The following is an 18,474-nucleotide window of genomic DNA, read 5'->3' on the forward strand; positions in this document are numbered from 1 at the left end:
ACGTCAGCTGTAATGCAGGTGGGCTAAAAATTAATTGGATTACACTGTAGGCGAGGGCCCCCAAAAATTGGTGTACCAACAGTACTAATGTACCTGAGAAAAATTGCCCATGCCCAACCAAGAGGGCAGGTGAAACCCATTAATTGCTTTGGTTAATGTGGCTTAATTGGTAACTAGGCCTGGAGGCAGCCCAGTAAAAATAAAAATTGGTTGAGGTGAAAGTTTCAACGCTTTAATGAGCATTGAAACGTATAAAAATTGTTTAGAAAAATTATATGACTGAGCCTTGTGGGCCTAAGAAAAATTGCCCGTTCGGCGTGATTATGTGAGGTTTCAGGAGGAGGAGCAGGAGGAGGAGGAAGAATATTATACACAGATTGATGAAGCAAAAAGGTCCCCGTTTTGGATGGTGATAGAGAACGATGCTTCCATCCGCGGGTGCAGCCTACATATTGTTTAGGTATCGCTGCTGTCCGCTGGTGGAGAAGAGAAGTCTGCGGAAATCCAGGCTTTGTTCATCTTGATGAGTGTAAGCCTGTCGGCACTGTCGGTTGACAGGCGGGTACGCTTATCCGTGATGATTCCCCCAGCCACACTAAACACACTCTCTGACAAGACGCTAGCCGCAGGACAAGCAAGCACCTCCAGGGCATACAGCGCGAGTTCAGGCCACGTGTCCAGCTTCGACACCAAGTAGTTGTAGGTGGCAGAACGTCACCGAGGACGTTCGTGCGATCGGCTACGTACTCCCTCACCATCCTTTTACAGTGCTCTCGCCAACTCAGCCTTGACTGGGGAGCGGTGACACAGTCTTGCTGGGGAGCCATAAAGCTGGTAAAGGCCTTGGATAATGTTCCCCTGCCTGCGCTGTACATGCTGCCTGATCTCTGCGCCTCCCCTGCTACCTGGGCCGCGGATATGCGCCTTCGGCCACTAGCGCTGTCGGATGGGAAGTTTACCATCAGTTTGTCCACCAGCGCCCTGTGGTATAGCATCATTCTCGAACCCCTTTCCCCTTCGGGAATGAGAGTGGAAAGGCTCTCCTTATACCGTGGGTCGAGCAGTGTGTACACCCAGTAATCCGTGGTGGCATCCCAACATGAAGTCAGCCATGTGTGCCAGGGTACCTGTACGCAACACATGGCTGTCCTCACTCGGAAGATCACTTTCAGGATCCTCCTCCTCCTCCTCCTCCTCCTCCTCTGGCCATACACGCTGAAAGGATGACAGGCAAGCAGCATCTGTACCCTCAGCAGTGGGCCAAGCTGTCTCTTCCTCCTTCTCCTCATGCTCCTCCCCCTCCTCCTCCTCTGGCCATACACGCTGAAAGGATGACAGGCAAGCAGCATGTGTACCATCAGCAGTGGGCCAAGCTGTCTCTTCCCCCTCCTCCTCATGCTCCTCCCCCTCCTCCTCAACGCGCTGAGATATAGACATGAGGGTGCTCTGACTATCCAGCGACATACTGTCTTCCCCCGCCTCCGTTTCCGATTGCAAAGCGTCTGCCTTTATGCTTTGCAGGGAACTTCTCAAGAGGCATAGCAGAGAATGGTGACGCTAATGATTGCAGCATCCCCGCTCACCATCTGGGTAGACTCCTGAAAGTTTCCAAGGACCTGGCAGATGGCTGCCAACCAGGCCCACTCTTCTGTAAATAATTGAGGAGGCTGACTTCCACTACGCCGCCCATGTTGGAGTTGGTATTCCGCAATAGCTGTACGCTGCTCATAGAGCCTGGCCAACATGTGGAGCGTAGAGTTCCACTGTGTGGGCACGTCGCACAGCAGTCGGTGCACTGGCTGATTAAACCGATGTTGCAGGGTCCGCAGGGTGGCAGCGTCCATGTGGGACTTGCAGAAATGTGCGCAGAGCTGGCGCACCTTTCCGAGCAGGTATGACAAGTGTGGGTAGCTTTTCAGAAAGCGCTGAACCACCAAATTAAAGACATGGGCCAGGCATGACACGTGCGTGAGGCTGCCGAGCTGCAGAGCCGCCACCAGGTTACGGCCGTTGTCACACACGACCATGCCCGGTTGGAGGCTCAGCGGCGCAAGCCAGCGGTCGGTCTGCTCTGTCAGACCCTGCAGCAGTTTGTGGGCCGTCTGACTCTTCTCTCCTAAGCTGAGTAGTTTCAGCACGGCCTGCTGACGCTTGCCCACCGCTGTGCTGCCATGCCGCGCGACACCGACTGCTGGCGACGTGCTGCTGCTGACACATCTTGATTGCGAGACAGAGGTTGCGTAGGAGGAGGAGGAGGAGGAGGAGGGTGGTTTAGTGGAGGAAGCATACACCGCCGCAGATACCACCACCGAGCTGGGGCACGCAATTCGGGGGGGTGGGTAGGACGTGAGCGGTCCCAGGCTCTGACTCTGTCCCAGCCTGCACTAAATTCACCCAATGTGCCGTCAGGGAGATATAGTGGCCCTGCCCGCCTGTGCTTGTCCACGTGTCTGTTGTTAAGTGGACCTTGGTAGTAACCGCGTTGATGAGGGCGCGTACAATGTTGCGGTAGACGTGGTCGTGCAGGCCTGGGACGGCACATCGGGAAAAGTAGTGGTGACTGGGAACCGAGTAGCGCGGGGCCGTCGCCGCCATCATGCTTTTGAAATCCTCCGTTTCCACAAGCCTATACGGCAGCATCTCCAGGCTGATCAATTTGGCAATGTGCATGTTTAACGCTCGAGCGTGCGGGTGCGCGGCGGCGTACTTGCGCTCGCGCTCAAACAGTGGCGCTAGCGACGTCTGGACGCTGCGCTGAGAGACATTGCTGGATGGGGCCGAGGACAGCGGAGGTGAGGGTGTGGGTGCAGGCCAGGAGACGGTAGTGCTTGTATCCTGAGAGGGGGGTTGGATCTCAGTGGCAGGTTGGGGCACAGGGGGAAAGGCAGTGGTGCAAACCGGAGGCGGTGAACGGCCTTCGTCCCACCTTGTGGGGTGCTAGGCCATCATATGCCTGCGCATGCTGGTGGTGGTGCCTCCCCAGCTGATCTTGGCACGACAAAGGTTGCACACCACTGTTCGTCGGTCGTCAGGCGTCTCTGTGAAAAACTGCCACACCGTAGAGCACCTTGACCTCTGCAGGGTGGCATGGCGCAAGGGGGCGCTTTGGGAACCAGTTGGTGGATTATTCGGTCTGGCCCTGCCTCTACCCCTGGCCACCGCACTGGCTCGGCCTGTGCACACACCCTCACTTGGGCCTCCACGTCCTCGCCCGCGTCCACGTCCTCTAGGCCTACCCCTACCCCTCAGCATGCTGTATTACCAGTAGTGCAGAAACAGAACGCTGTAATTAAATGTGCCGCTTATTGGCCTGTGGTTGGAGGCTGACTTCGCTTACGGAACGCCAGGAAATAATTTTGCGCAAGCCTGCTGTAACACTTAGCTGGCTGCGTATGAATTTGGAGAACTACTACACCCAGCAGAGACCCAGAACACTGAGGACACTCACAGGCAGCCCAAATAGATTTTTTCCCAAAATTTTTTTGCAAAGGCCCACTGCCTATATTCAATCAATATGTCTGCTGTCCCTGCCTAACCACCACTTCTGTCCCTGGAGTATGTCAAAGAACTGCAGAGTGTTGCACTGTGGACTGCAATGCAGCAGTGATTTCACAGCCCAGACAGAGCCAGGAAATAATTTGGCGCAAGCCTGCTGTAACAGTTAGCTGGCTGCGTATGATTTTGTAGAACTACTACACCCAGCACAGACCCAGAACACTAAGCACAGTCACAGGCAGGCCAAATAGATTTTTTGCCCCAAATTTTTTAGCAAAGGCCCACTGCCTATATTCAATCAATATGTCTTCTGTCCCTGCCTACGCACTTCTGTCCCTGGAGTATTACTGCAGGGCGCAATGCTCTGCACGGCCGATATACCAAAAAAAAAAAAAAAGTGCAACACTGCACAAAGCAGCCTCCACAGCACTGCACACGGTTAGATGTGGCCCTAAGAAGGACCGTTGGGGTTCTTGAAGCCTAAAATACTCCTAACACTCTCCCTATAGCAGCTTCACCAAGATACCATTTTCCCTCCTGTATGTCAGAGCGCATCTGTGGCGAGCCGTGGGAGGGGCCGATTTTTATACTCGGGTGACACCTGATCTTGCCAGCCACTCACTGCAGGGGGGTGGTATAGGGCTTGAAAGTCGCAGTGGGAAGTTGTAATGCCTTCCCTGTCTTTCAATTGGCCAGAAAAGCGCGCTAACATCTCAGAAATGAAAGTGAAAGTAACCCGAACATCGCGTGGTACTCGTTACGAGTAACGAGCATCTCAAACACGCTAATACTCGAACGAGTATCAAGCTCGGATGAGTACGTTCGCTCATCTCTAATAACAACCAATCACAGCGCAGCTTTCAAGTTACCTCAGCGGTACAATATATAACAACCAATCAAAGCACAGCAGCTTTCATGTTACCTCAGCAGTATAATATATAGCAACCAATCACAGCACAGCTTTCATGTTGCCTCAGCAGTATAATATATAGCAACCAATCACAGCACAGCTTTCATGTTACCTCAGCAGTATAAGAAATAGCAACAAATCACAGCACAGCTTTCATTTTACCTCAGCAGTATAAGAAATTGCAACCAATCACAGCACAGCTTTCATTCTACCTCAGCAGTATAATATATAGCAACTAATCACAGCACAGCTTTCATGTTACCTCAGCAGTATAAGAAATAGCAACCAATCACAGCACCGCTTTCATTTTACCTCAGCATTCTCAATATCCAGCAATTGTCTTGCGAAACGTTCGGCGGTGCATCATTTTCTGGTTGAACACTCATCCCGTTGCTCGTAATGCCTTTTGCTTTTGTGCTTGAGATGGAAATCAAACGATCTTTTTCTCGGGGGCATAACTGTCGACGACGCTCGCACGCACCCCACCTATCGTAGGATAGATGTACTATGCCAGTAATCTTCCCAGGAGTGTACTCAACAACTTCCTAAAGTTTCATAGGGATCGGATGAATGGTGTAGTAATGCAAAAAGGACAGACAGACAGACATTCCTTTTTATATATATAGATGACATCAGGAATTGAGAGAATTAGATTCCGTACGTAAAATTTGGACGCTAATTCTTTTGCGCTTAGAATTGAATAATCGAGTTGGGACCCATTAACTTTTCCTATTTTTGACATAATCAATGCTCGTGCCAAATTTCAAGTTTCTATTACATTGGGAAGTGAGAGAATTAGATTCCGTACGTAAAATTTGGACACTAATTCTTTTGCGCTTAGAATTGAATAATCGAGTTGGGACCCATTAGCTTTTCCTATTTATGACATAATGAATTCTCGTGCCAAATTTCAAGTTTCTATGACATTGGGAAGTGAGAGAATTAGATTCCGTACGTAAAATTTGGACGCTAATTCTTTAGCGCTTAGAATTGAATAATCGAGTTGGGACCCATTAGCTTTTCCTTTTTATGACATAATCAATGCTCGTGCCAAATTTCAAGTTTCTATGACATTGGGAAGCGAGAAAATTAGATTCCGTACGTAAAATTTGGACGCTAATTGTTTGGCGCTTAGAATTGAATAATCGAGTTGGGACCCATTAGCTTTTCCTATTTATGACATAATCAATGCTCGTGCCAAATTTCAAGTTTCTATGACATTGGGAAGCGAGAAAATTAGATTCCGTACGTAAAATTTGGACGCTAATTGTTTGGCGCTTAGAATTAAGTAATCGAGTTGGGACCCATTAGCTTTTCCTATTTGTGACATAATGAATTCTCGTGCCAAATTTCAAGTTTCTATTATATTGGGAAGTGAGAGAATTAGATTATGTACGTAAAATTTGGACGCTAATTTTTTTGCGCATAGAATTGAATAATCGAGTTCGGACTCAGTAGCTTTTCCTATTTATGACATAATCAATGCTCGTGCCAAATTTCAAGTTTCTATGACATTGAAAAATTAGAGAATTAGATTCCGTACGTAAAATTTGGACGCTAATTCTTTTGCGCTTACAAATAAATAATCGAGTTGGGACCCATTAACTTTTCCTATTTATGACATAATCAATGCTTGTGCCAAATTTCATGTTTCTACGACATCGGGAAGTGAGAAAATTAGTGGCAATGATGGAAATCGAAAAATCTACGTGGGGGGAGCGTAACTGTCGACGACGCTCGCACGCGCGCAATTTATCATAGCATAAATGTACTATGCCTATAATCTTCCCAGGAGTGTACTCAACAACTTCCCAAATTTTCATGGCAATCGGATGAATGGTGTAGTAGCGCATAAAGGACAAACAGACAGACACGCACGCATACATTCTATTTTATATATATAGATAATATCCTTCCACTGCAGAAAGACACCTAGTGCCCTCTTAAACTCCTCTATGGATTTTGCTATCACCATGTCCTCAGGCAGAGAGTTCCACAGTCTAACTGCTCTTACAGTAAAGAACCCCTTTCTATGTTGGTGATGAAACCTGCTTTCCTCTAAACGTAGCGGATGCCCTCTTGTTACCGTCGTAGTCCTGGGTATAAACAGCTCCTGGGAGAGATTCTTGTATTGTCTCCTCATGTATTTATACATGGTTATTTGATCACCCCCTTAGCCGTCTTTTTTCTAGAGTAAATAATCCCAATTTGGATAGCCTCTTTGTGTATTCCAGTCCAGTCATTCCATGTATTAGTTTAGTTGCTCTTCTTTGAACCCCCTCCAGCACTGTGACATCTTTCCTGAGCACCGGTGTCCAGAACTGTGCGCAGTATTCCATGTGAGGCCTGACAAGTGCCTTATATAATGGAAGGATAATGTTCTCGCCCCTCGCCCCTATACCTCTTTTAATACACCCCAGGACTTTATTTGCCTTTGCAGCAGCTGACTGGCATTGGTTACTCTAGTTTAATCTACAATCCACTAGTACCCCCAGGTCTTTTTCCATATCACTTTTCCCTAGCAGTACCCCATTTAGAGTATATTGGTGACATCCGTTTCTCCTGCCCATGTGCATAGTCTTACATTTATCAACATTGAACTTCATTTGCCATTTTTCTGCCCAAGCCCCCATCTTATCCAGGTCCGTTTGTAGCTGCACATTGTCCTCCATTGCATTAATTATATTGTATAATTTTGTGTCATCTGCAAATATCTATATTTTGCTGTGCAGTCCCTCTATCAGGTCGTTGATAAATATATTGAACAGAATGGGGCCTAATACTGGACCCTGTGGTACCCCACTAGCGACTGTGGCCCAATCAGAGTAAGAACCATTTATTACCACCCTCTGCTTTCTATCATTGAGCCAATTCTTTATCCAATTACACACGTTTTCACCCAATCCGAGCTGTCTCATTTTGTATATTAGCCTATTATGTGGCACGGTGTCAAATGCTTTAGAGAAGTCAAGATATATGAGGTCAACAGATTCTCCCTGGTCCAGCCTAGAGCTCACTTCATCGTAGAAACTGATCAGATTGGTCTGACATGAGCAACCCTTCATGAATCCATGCTGGTGAGGAGTTATTCCCTTGTTCTCCTTGAGGTACTCATCAATGGCGTCTCTCAGAAACCCTTCGAAAATTTTTCCCGTTACTAAAGTGAGACTTACTGGCCTGTACTTACCAGGCTCACTTTTGCTCCCCTTTTTGTAAATTGGAACCACGTTGGCAATGCGCCAATCCAATGGTACAGCACCGGTCTTGATAGTCTCTAGAAATATTAGATATTTCGTCACTTAGTTCCCTTAGTATCCTTGGGTGTATTCCATCTGGGCCTGGCGATTTATCGATTTTAGTCTTCTTTAACCAGTTCCGCACTTCCTCTTGTGTTAGGTATTATATATTTTGTGAGGGGTTCATTTTATTCCCCTGCATCTCGTGTGGCATTTCCTTTTCATTTGTGAATACACTTGAAAAGAAACTTTTTAATAGATTTGCCTTCCCTCCATCATCTTCAATGATTCCTCCTGCATTATTTGTTAAAGGGCCAGTGCTCTCCCTGCAAATCTTTTTGCTGCTAATATAGTTGAAAATAGTTTTGGGTTGTTTTTGCTCTCTTTGGCGATCAGTCTTTCTGCCTCCTCCTTGGCAATTTTGATCCTATCTTTGCATATTTTGTTTTTTCCCTGTACGATTTTAGTGCTTCTTAGCTGCCTTCTTGCTTTAGTAGTTTGAACGCTTTCTTTTTTTCGTTTATTGCCCCTCTTACCGTCTTGTCGAGCCACATTGGTTTCCTTTTAGTTGAGATTCTTTTATTTTTAAAGGGAATGAACTGCTCACATGAGGTGATTAGGATCCTTTTAAACGTTTCCCATTTTTCCTTTGTACCGTTATTTTTGAAGACGCTGTCCCAATTAATGTTACCGATAGTAGTTCTAAACTGATCAAATTTTGCTTTACTAAAGTTTAGTTTATTTGTCGCTCCCTGATAAGGCGTCTTATTGAATGACAGCTTGAAGTTGATTATATTGTGGTCACTGTTTCCCAAGTGCCCCTCAACCTGTACCCCCTTTATTCGGTCTGGTTTGTTGGTTAGTACTAGGCCCAGAATGGCCCTCCCTCTTGTTGGCTCCTGCACTAGTTGGTTCAGGTAATTATCTTTAATTACTCTCAAGAACTTATCACCCCTATGAAATTTGCAGGTTTCGTTCTCCCAAGTTATACCTGGATAATTAAAGTCCCCCATGATTATTACTTCATTGCGGTTTGACTCCTCTTCTATCTGCCTTAATAGTAAGTTTTCAGTTTCTTCTGATGCTTTTGGTGGTCTATAGAATACCCCTATCAGGATTTTGTTATTTTTTCCTCCCTTTATTTCTACCCAGAGATTCCACCTGTTCTTCTCCTACTCCTATATCCTCCTGTAGCCTCGGCTTTAAGTTCGATTTGACGTACAGACATACCCCTCCCCCTTTCTGGTTCCTTCAGTCTCTTCTGAAGAGATTGTACCCTTGCAAATTCGCCGCCCAATCGCACTTATCATCAAGCCATGTTTCCGTTATTCCAACTATATCATAATTTTCATCAGTCATTCTCGCTTCAAGCTAGCCCACTTTACCAATCAGACTTCGTGCACTCGTGGTCACACAATTTATATCGTTTTTTTAATTTATTTGTTTTGTTGTTATTCGTACTAATGGCTGATCTAACAGTTCTAACTGTTCTAACCCCATCCACTGCTCGACCCCCACTCCCCTTGCTTAGCTGGCTACCCCACTATTTCTCATTTTGCAGTCCCCCCCAGTTCCTAGTTTAAACACTCCTCCAGCCTTCTAGCCATCTTCTCCCCCGCAGCACAGCTGCACCCTCCCCATTAAGATGCTGCCCGTCCCTACGGTAGAGCCTGTAGCCGACAGCAAAGTCAGCCCAGTTCTCCAGGAACCCAAATCCCTCCTTCTTACACCAACTCTGGAGCCACTTGTTTACCTCCCTAAGATCCTGCTGCCTTTCTAGTGTGGCTTTAGGTGCAGGTATTATTTCCGAGAAAACTACCCTGGAGGTCCTCGCCCTAAGCTTGGATCCTAAGTCCCTGAAATCATTTTTGAGGGCCCTCCATTGACCTCTAATTTGTTCATTAGTGCCAACATGCACCATGACCGCTGGATCCTCACCAGCCCCTCCCAGTAATCTGTCATTCCGATCCGCGATGTGTCGAACTCGAGCGCTAGGAAGACAACACACCGTTCGACGATCCTGGTCTTTATGGCAGATTGCCCTATCTGTCCCCCTTATAATTGAGTCCCCCACCACTAGAACCTATCTAGCCTGCCCTGCGCTTCGTGTCCCCATCTCATTGGAGCAGTCATCTCCCTGGCGTTCAGAGGGCATGTCGTGCTGCAGCTGTGCTGGCTCTGTAATGGCACCCCCCAATCTGCCAACGTTGCAGACGTGTTGGGTTGTGCCAGTACAGGACTAGCCTTCCTGGTTCTCTTCCCTCTACCCCTCCTCCTATCTGTCACCCAGCTAGCTGCCTGCTCCCCCTGCTCTTCTGTACTATCAGCCCCCCCCCCCCCCCGCCTCTACCCCAGCGAGTGCCTGCTCAGTGAGCAGAAAACTCCTTTCATGGTGTCAATGGCTCTCAGTGTTGCCAGTTGCCCATTCAGATCCAGGATTTGAGCTTCCAAATGTGCGACGTGCATGCATCTTGCGCAACAGTATGCACCCTCGATCGGCTGATCAAGGACCGCATACATTGCACAAGTAGCACACTGTATGAGATTGCCAGGCATAGAGCTCATCCTAATGGGGATCTACAATTAAATTACGGAAGTAGTGAAGATAGACTTGCTCACACTCCGCTCACACGCTGCCGCCTCTGCGCAACCGCTCACACGCTGCCGCTCACCCGCTGCTGCCTCTGCGCAACCGCTCACACGCTGCCTCTCACGCACTACCACCTCTGCGCAACCGCTCATGCGCACCCACTCATGCGCTGCCGCTTCTGCGCAATCGCTCACACGCTGTTGCCTGTGTGCAACCGCTCATGTGCACCCATGCAACTCCCTCACACGCTGCCGCCTCTGCGCAACTGCTCACACATTTTTTTTTTTCCCTCACACAATTATAGCCACAGACACACATACTTAGATTCACACACACACACTAGGTACACAGAAGACACAAACTAGGACACACTAGATACACAGAAGACACACACTTAGATTCACACACACACAGAAGGTACTTATCGCCTCCTGTTGCAGCTCTTCCGCAGTTCTGGTGACGTCACCTGCTCTCCCGCCGGCCGCGCTCTCTGCCCTCCTGCCGCTCCAGGACCTGCTGCTCCGCTTCTGCCCACTGGATCTGCAGCGGGCAATCCTCCTGCCGCACTCCCTCGGACATCTGGTGGCCTCCGGGCGCCGGTATCGGCTCCTGCGGCGCTCCGGTGTCCCCTTCTGCCCCCGGCTCCTGCCTCGCCGCACTGCTACTGGCTTCTGATGTCACTTCCGCCCCAATTCAGGTGCGAGGCAATTTGCCTGAATAGCTATATGGAGAACAAGGAATGGGTTTCGAAGGCTCCGAAATGTTAAATCCTCCTCAATAAAGAAAAATTGCAGGAATGTAGTAACAATAAAAAAAAGCCAGGAGGAGCTCCAGGGAACGGGAAAACGGTTTTTACAAGGATGAGAACATTTAAAATCCGAACCGCAGGCCAATTTACGCTGATGTTTTAACATCGAAAAGCCGCGGGTTTGTAGTGCAGTTTTCAATAGATCAGCTTCTACCGGTGAAGCACAAAGCAGAAGCCAATCAGTTGAAAACTGGATGGCAAAATGGCCGTGTTTCTAGGTAAAATGCATTTGGGTTTCAGCAGCGTTTTTGAAGCACAATTCACATGCACATTTACCCCGCCATAGAGACGCCATGTAGGAGCGCAGAATAAAGCCAGATTCACACAGCTGTATGCGTCTTGAGCCCAAGTGCATCGGGTGTCCATGCGCCTTCCGATCTCCATGGCCCGGCATATTGTATGCCATCATCTCATCCGTGAAAACGATGAGGATAGAACGTGCAGGGATTTTATTTTCCCACAAAGACGATCTGTTCGTGTGAAGATTCATTCATATGAATATCACCATAGGCTACTATAGTGCCATCTGTTGTGCATTGGACACTCAAACAGCTCACGGCCCGAGACGATCACATGTTGCTTTTAGCCGTTTAGTCGATCACGACCCTCGATGACCTTAAAGGCGAGCTGCCTCCATGTTTTTCGGTTTTGCACTGCTTCTTTCAGTTGTGTGATATCCATGCCAGTATCAGCTCTGACAGTATCAGCCATCATGTTCTTTGGCGGTCAGGTCTTTTTCTGCCACTGATCTGTCCAAGTATTGTAGATTTTTCTAGCGACTCTTCTTGCACTAAATAGCCAAAATACATGACTCTGACCCCGCCACCTCCCCTCCAGTGATATATTGCGTCTTATATGATCTAGAACTTCTCTGTTTGTTGCTCTCGCCGTCCAGGGCATACACAGCAGCTTTTGCCAGCACCACAGCTCAACGCATCAATCCTCCTTCTAACAGCGTTTTTCACAGTCCAGCTTTACCTCCATACATGGTCATGTTGGGGGAAACTATATAATTTTCACTTACAGAAAGAAAAAACATTCTTTACAAAGTTGGACAAATTCCTTCCATTACTAATACCTAGAAAGAGCCATCTTACCTACAACTATGACCTCTGTGCCACGTATGGGTTGTACCGGGTCTGGGCGGTCTCTATCCCTTAGTAACCATCTTACTCGGCAGCAGTATTTCTTGTTGTCCTCGGCTGTCACTGCTGTTATTCTTAATGAGAGATCATCAGGAAAATCCACCACCGACCATCGTCCTCTAATCTCTGACTTATTACTGTTTATCCACGTCACTGGTCTATTAGTGTTGTCAGCACACAGATCACTACTGCCCACAGACCAGCTGACTTCTGTTATGAGAGAAGGATCTCTATAGCGCACAACACACGGAATAGTGATATCTTCTCCAATAATGGCCGGAACCACATCCGTCTGTTCTACTGATAGCTGACCTGTAGAAGAGGAAACAAAGTCATATACAGAATGGAGTCATGAGCCAAATCCAGCGCTTGTGGTGCTACACAATAAAGGGAGCTATGAGTCTGCTCCTCCTCCTGCAGGGTGATATATACAGAAGAGGGCTATGAGTCTGCTCCTCCTCCTGCAGGGTGATATATACAGAAGGGGGCTATGAGTCTGCTCCTCCTCCTGTAGGGTGATATATACAGAAGAGGGCTATGAGTCTGCTCCTCCTCCTGCAGGGTGATATATACAGAAGGGAGCTATGAGTCTGCTCCTCCTCCTGTAGGGTGATATATACAGAAGAGGGCTATGAGTCTGCTCCTCCTCCTGCAGGGTGATATATACAGAAGGGGGCTATGAGTCTGCTCCTCCTCCTGCAGGGTGATATATACAGAAGGGGCTATGATTCTACTCCTCCTCCTGCAGGGTGATATATACAGAAGGGGGCTATGACTCTGTTCCTCCTCCTGCAGGGTGATATATACAGAAGGGAGATATGAGTCTGCCCCTCCTCCTGCAGTGTGATATATACAGAAGGGGCTATGATTCTACTCCTCCTCCTGCAGGGTGATATATACAGAAGGGAGCCATGAGTCTGCTCCGTCCACTGCAGGGTGATATATACAGAAGGGAGCTATAAGTCTGCTCCTCCCTCTGCAGGGTAATATATACAGAAGGGGGCTATAACTCTGCTCCTACTGCAGGATGATATATACAGAAGGGGGCTATGACTCTGCTCCTCCTCCTGCAGGGTGATATATACATAAGGGAGCTATGAGTCTGCTCCTTCTCCTGCAGGGTGATATATACAGAAGGGCGGTATGAGTCTGCTCCTCCCCCTGCAGGGTGATATATACAGAAGGAGGCTATGAGTCTGCTCCTCCCCCTGCAGGGTGATATATACAGAAGGGAGCTATGAGTCTGCTCCTCCCCCTGCAGGGTGATATATACAGAAGGGGGCTATGACTCTGCTCCTCCTCCTGCAGGGTGATATATACATAAGGGAGCTATGAGTCTGCTCCTTCTCCTGCAGGGTGATATATACAGAAGGGCGGTATGAGTCTGCTCCTCCCCCTGCAGGGTGATATATACAGAAGGGGGCTATGAGTCTGCTCCTCCCCCTGCAGGGTGATATATACAGAAGGGAGCTATGAGTCTGCTCCTCCCTCTGCAGGGTGATATATACACAATGAAGCGAGCTATGAGTCTGCTCCTCCTCCTGCAGGGTGATATATACAGAAGGGGGCTATGAGTCTGCTCCTCCTGCAGGGTGATATATACAGAAGGGAGCTATGTGTCTGCTCCTCCTCCTGCCTGGTGATATATACAGAGGGGAGCTATAAGTCTACTCCTCCTCCTGCAGGGTGATATATACAGAAGGGAGCTATGAGTCTGCTCCTCCCCCTGCAGGGTGATATATACAGAAGGAGGATATGAGCCTGCTCCTCCTGCAGGGTGTAATATACAGAAGGGAGCTTTGAGTCTGCCCCTCCCTCTGCAGGGTGATATATACAGAAGGGGGCTATGAGTCTGCTCCTCCCTCTGCAGGGTGATATATACAGAATGGAGCCATGAGTCTTCTCCTCCTCCTGCAGGATGATATATACAGAAGGGGGCTATGAGTCTGCCCCTGTTCCTGCTGCAAGGTGATATATTAAACCGTATAGTATAAGCATTGTAGATGCTACTTTACCTTTATAATGTATGGATGTTCCAGGAGGATTTTGCCAGCCTTCTATGTATTTAGACCCTTTAAACACTTCCACTCTACAGCAGAATATCTGGCGATCAGTACCCCTCCTCAGATTATTAATTGTAATTGTCGCTGTTCCATCATTGTGATTTCCCACCGCTGAGATTCGTCCCATATATTCATCATGTGTCCAGCCTCCTGTGTGATTATATATGATTAGACCATTTCCACAGCGATCTGTATTTCCTCGTCTCCAGGAGATTCTCACATCTTCAGGTCTGTAGATTTTCTTTGGGTAGGTGAAGTTACATGAAATAGTGATGGACCCGTTCTCTTCTGCAGCGGTGGAGCCTCGCTGCTCCGTACAGTATGGATCTTCATCATTACAGCTTCCTCCTGTGGAAACAGATACCCTATAACTATACTTATAACGTTCCACAGAAGACACGGACTTCTCTAACACACTGCTTTCCTCGTATTACAAATCTACTTTGGTAGACCAACCAACATCCTATAATAATAGCTCTAGTGTATTTATGTCAAGGTTTAGGGTGCCGGTATTAGTGTATTTTGACTCCACCAGAATTACTGGAGGAGCCAAGATACATGCAGTTTGACAGGGGGTTGCCGCCCCCTGTTCCTGATTAGCTGTCCGGCCGTCTCCCTGGAGACTGGTCTCACAGGTCCTGCAGTCGCCGGCTGCTGACGTGGAGGAAGGATGAGAGACGGTGAGTGCTGCGGACAGAGCTGGCGTGCAGAACTTGTCAGCAGTGCTGTGGGACGCAGTGGTGAGTGCTGCCGAGAGAGGCCACGGTCAGGACTTCTGAGGGCAGTAGTGGGACGCAGTGGTGAGCGGTGCACAGTGAGACGGCGGTCAGAACTTCACAGTGGTGCAGTGCCAGGGAGCGGTGAGTGCTGCACAGAGAGCCGCAATTGGAAACTAGTAAGTGGAACGGTCGGTCGGTCGGACGTGGGGGGGGGGCGGGGCGGGGGGGGGACCCTGTTTAATGAGTGGACCTTTTTGCCTGCAGCAAAGGGGCAGGGGTGCATATGCTGGAGCGGTGATGAGTGGTGGTTGGGGGCCGCTGCTTCAGGAGGAAGCGCAGCATGCTGAGCGAGGGGAATGCCTGCAGTCACATCAGTGGAGACGGCGGCTTCAGGACTAAATTCACAGTAGCAGGACCTTCAGCCCTTGAGCCAATCGGGAGCTAGGGGTGTTACACGGGGGTGTTCCTCATGGAGGTCCAGTCAAACTCCTAGCTTCCAGTGGCATCAAGATACACTAATACCTAGGGTGCCTACCCACTAGCGTTTTTTTTTTCTGCGAATTCACTGCGTTTTTTTTTCCAGATGTCAATGAGACTTTCTAATGTTAAATTCGCAACACACCAAAAACGCAATTCGCCGTATTTGCATTTTTGGTGCGTTGCAAATTTAAAATTAGAAAGTCCCATTGACATCTGGGAAAAAAAACACACCAAATTAGCAGAAAAAAAAAAAAACGCTAGTGGGTAGGCACCCTTACTGGACGACCATAGAAAGATGACAGAAGTAATATGTGCCTGTTACTATGACTTCACGAGACAGAAGACCTCTATGGCTGTGACTCCCAGCACCCCATTTACAGTAAGCAGCACTCGGAAACCTTATTGTGGTGATAGGGCAAAGCAGCTGTATTTAGAAAAATTATATTGCATGTTTTACACTATTAATGAGATGAGCGAGCATACTCGTCCGAGCTTGATGCTCGTTCGAGTATTAGGTTGTTCGAGATACTCGTTACTCGTGACGAGCACCACGCGTTACTCGAGTAAATTACATTTCCTTCCCTGAAATTTTTGCGCCATTTTCTGGCCAATAGACATGCAGGGAAGGCATTACAACTTCCTCCAGTGAGGTTCCAGCCCTATCCCACCCCCCTGCAGTGAGTGGCTGGCGAGATCAGGTGATTTAAAGCTTTCCCGCCCGCTGCTCGCCTCAGACACACGCTGGCAGAGATTAGGGAGGGTGCTGCTGCTATAGTTAGAGTGTTGGCGTCTTCAAGAGCCCCAACAGTCCATCTTAGGGCCACATCTGACCGTGTGCAGTACTGTAGTGGCTGCTGGGAGCAGTTTTGCACATTTTTTTTTATATTGGATGTGCAGGCTATAGCGTTCTCAGGCTGCAGTCTGTACTACGTAATATAGGGGCAGTATTGGTCAGGCAGGGACATTGGGTAGGGTGGAATCCTGTCTAGAAGAACCACAACGGTCCTTCTTAGGGCCACATCTTACCTTGTGCATTACTGTTGTGGCTGCGGGGAACGGTTTTGCACCTATTTTTTTTTTCATCTTGAGCTCTGCAGACTATTGCATTCTCATTCTGCAGCCAATTATACAGAGTATAGGGGCAGTATTGGTGAGGCAGGTACAGTGCAACTGTAGAATCCTGTCAACAAGTACCTAAAAAAGCACCTATTTAGGGCTATTTGTGACCGTGTGCATTTAACTCCGTGGCTGCTGGCAGTTGTAGTACCTCACTATTGCACAACTAGGCGTGCTTGCAGTCTTCCGAATTATTTTTTTCCTGGCTGCAGTTTGCCTTACATAAGCGCTGTCTCACTCCAACTGCACGCCAAAAATTCAACAAATTTTTAGAATGCTCTGTGTCTGCTCTATTTGTAATTCACCATACTGAGGGGTAGGGGTAGGGCTAGAGGACATGGACGCGGACGAGGACGCGGATTTCCAAGTGAGGGTGTGGGCATAGGCCAAGTTCCTGGTCCAGGTGAATCGCAGCCAGCTGCTGCGGGATTAGGAGAGAGGAAAGTTTCTGGGGTCCCCAGCTTCATATCACAATTTTTGGGTCCACGTTGTAGACCTTTACTACAAAATGAGCAGTGTGAGCAGGTCCTGTCGTGGTTGGCAGAAAGTGCATCCAGCAATATCTCCAGCAATCTGTCTTCTACACCATCCACTGCTGCAACTCTGAATCCTGTCGCTGCTGCTCCTCCTTCCTCCCAGCCTCCTCACTCCATGAAAATGACACATTCGGATGAGCAGGCCGACTCCCAGGAACTGTTTTCGGGCCCCTACGCTGATTGTTCCTCTCCCACCTGAGGAGTTTGTCGTGACCGATGCCCAACCTTTGGAAAGTTCCCGGGGTCCGAGTGATGAGGCTGCGGACTTCCGGCAACTGTCTCAAGAGCTTTCGGTGGGTGAGGAGGTCGATGATTATGATGATACACAGTTGTCTATCAGTGAGGCAGTAGTAAGGGCAGTAAGTCCGAGGGAGGAGCGCACAGAGGATTCAGAGGAAGAGCCGCTGGACGATGAGGTGACTGACCCCACCTGGTTTGCTAAGCCAACCGAGGACAGGTCTTCAGAGGGGAGGCAATTGCAGCAGCAGCACAGGTTGGAAGAGGCAGTGGGGTGGCCAGGGATAGAGGCAGGGCCAGAGCGAATAATCCCCCAACGGATTCCCAAAGCACCCCCTCCCGCCAAGCCACCGTGCAGAGGCCAAGGTGCTCAAAGGCGTGGCAGTTTTTCACTGAGAGCGCGGACGACCAACGAACAGTGGTGTGCAACCTTTTTCGCGCCAAGATTAGCCGGGCAGCCACCACTACCAGCCTCACCACCACCAGCATGCACAGGCATATGATGGCCAAGCACCCCACAAGGTGGAACGAAGGCCGTTCACCGCCTCCGGGTTGCACCACTGCCTCTCCCCCTGTGCCCCAACCTGCCACTCAGATTCAACCCCCCCTCTCAGGACACAGGCACGAGCGTCTCCCGGCCTGCACCCACACCCTCACCTCCGCTTTCCTCCGCCCCATCCAGCAATGTCTCTCAGCGTAGCGTTCAGCTGTCACTAGCACAAGCGTTGGAGCACAAGCACAAATACGCCTCATGCTCAAGCTTTAAACGTGCACATTGCCAAATTGATCAGCCTGGAGATGCTACCGTACAGGCTTGTGGGAATGGAGGCTTTCAAAAACATAATGGCGGAGGCGGCCCCACGCTACTCGGTCCCCAGTCGCCACTATTTTTCACGGTGTGCCGTCCCAGCCCTGCACGACCACGTCTCCCGCAACATTGTACGCGCCCTCACCAACGCGGTTACTGGGAAGGTCCACTTAACCACGGGCACGTGGACAAGCACAGGCGGGCAGGGCCACTATATCTCCCTGATGGCACATTGGGTGAATTTAGTGGAGGCTGGGACCGAGTCAGAGCCTGGGACCGCTCACGTCCTACCCACCCCCAGAATAGCGGGCCCCAGCTTGGTGCGGGTATC

The 18,474-nt window shown here is 48.9% G+C and overlaps 1 protein-coding gene across 1 annotated transcript in view; it reads right to left on the reverse strand.

The window, feature by feature from the left end:
• The window catches only part of LOC136610313 (uncharacterized), a 153,278-nt gene that overhangs the window by 55,518 nt on the left and 79,286 nt on the right, over positions 1-18,474 (reverse strand). The window contains exons 2-3 of the mRNA XM_066589543.1: positions 14,200-14,595; positions 12,137-12,496 (exon numbers count right to left, since the gene is read on the reverse strand). Of these exons, the coding sequence (XP_066445640.1) occupies positions 12,137-12,496; positions 14,200-14,595 (756 nt within the window). The remainder of the gene's footprint in view (positions 1-12,136; positions 12,497-14,199; positions 14,596-18,474) is intronic.

Source organism: Eleutherodactylus coqui, chromosome 2, assembly GCF_035609145.1.
Source record: "Eleutherodactylus coqui strain aEleCoq1 chromosome 2, aEleCoq1.hap1, whole genome shotgun sequence".
In the NCBI taxonomy this organism is placed as follows: Eukaryota; Metazoa; Chordata; class Amphibia; order Anura; family Eleutherodactylidae; genus Eleutherodactylus; species Eleutherodactylus coqui.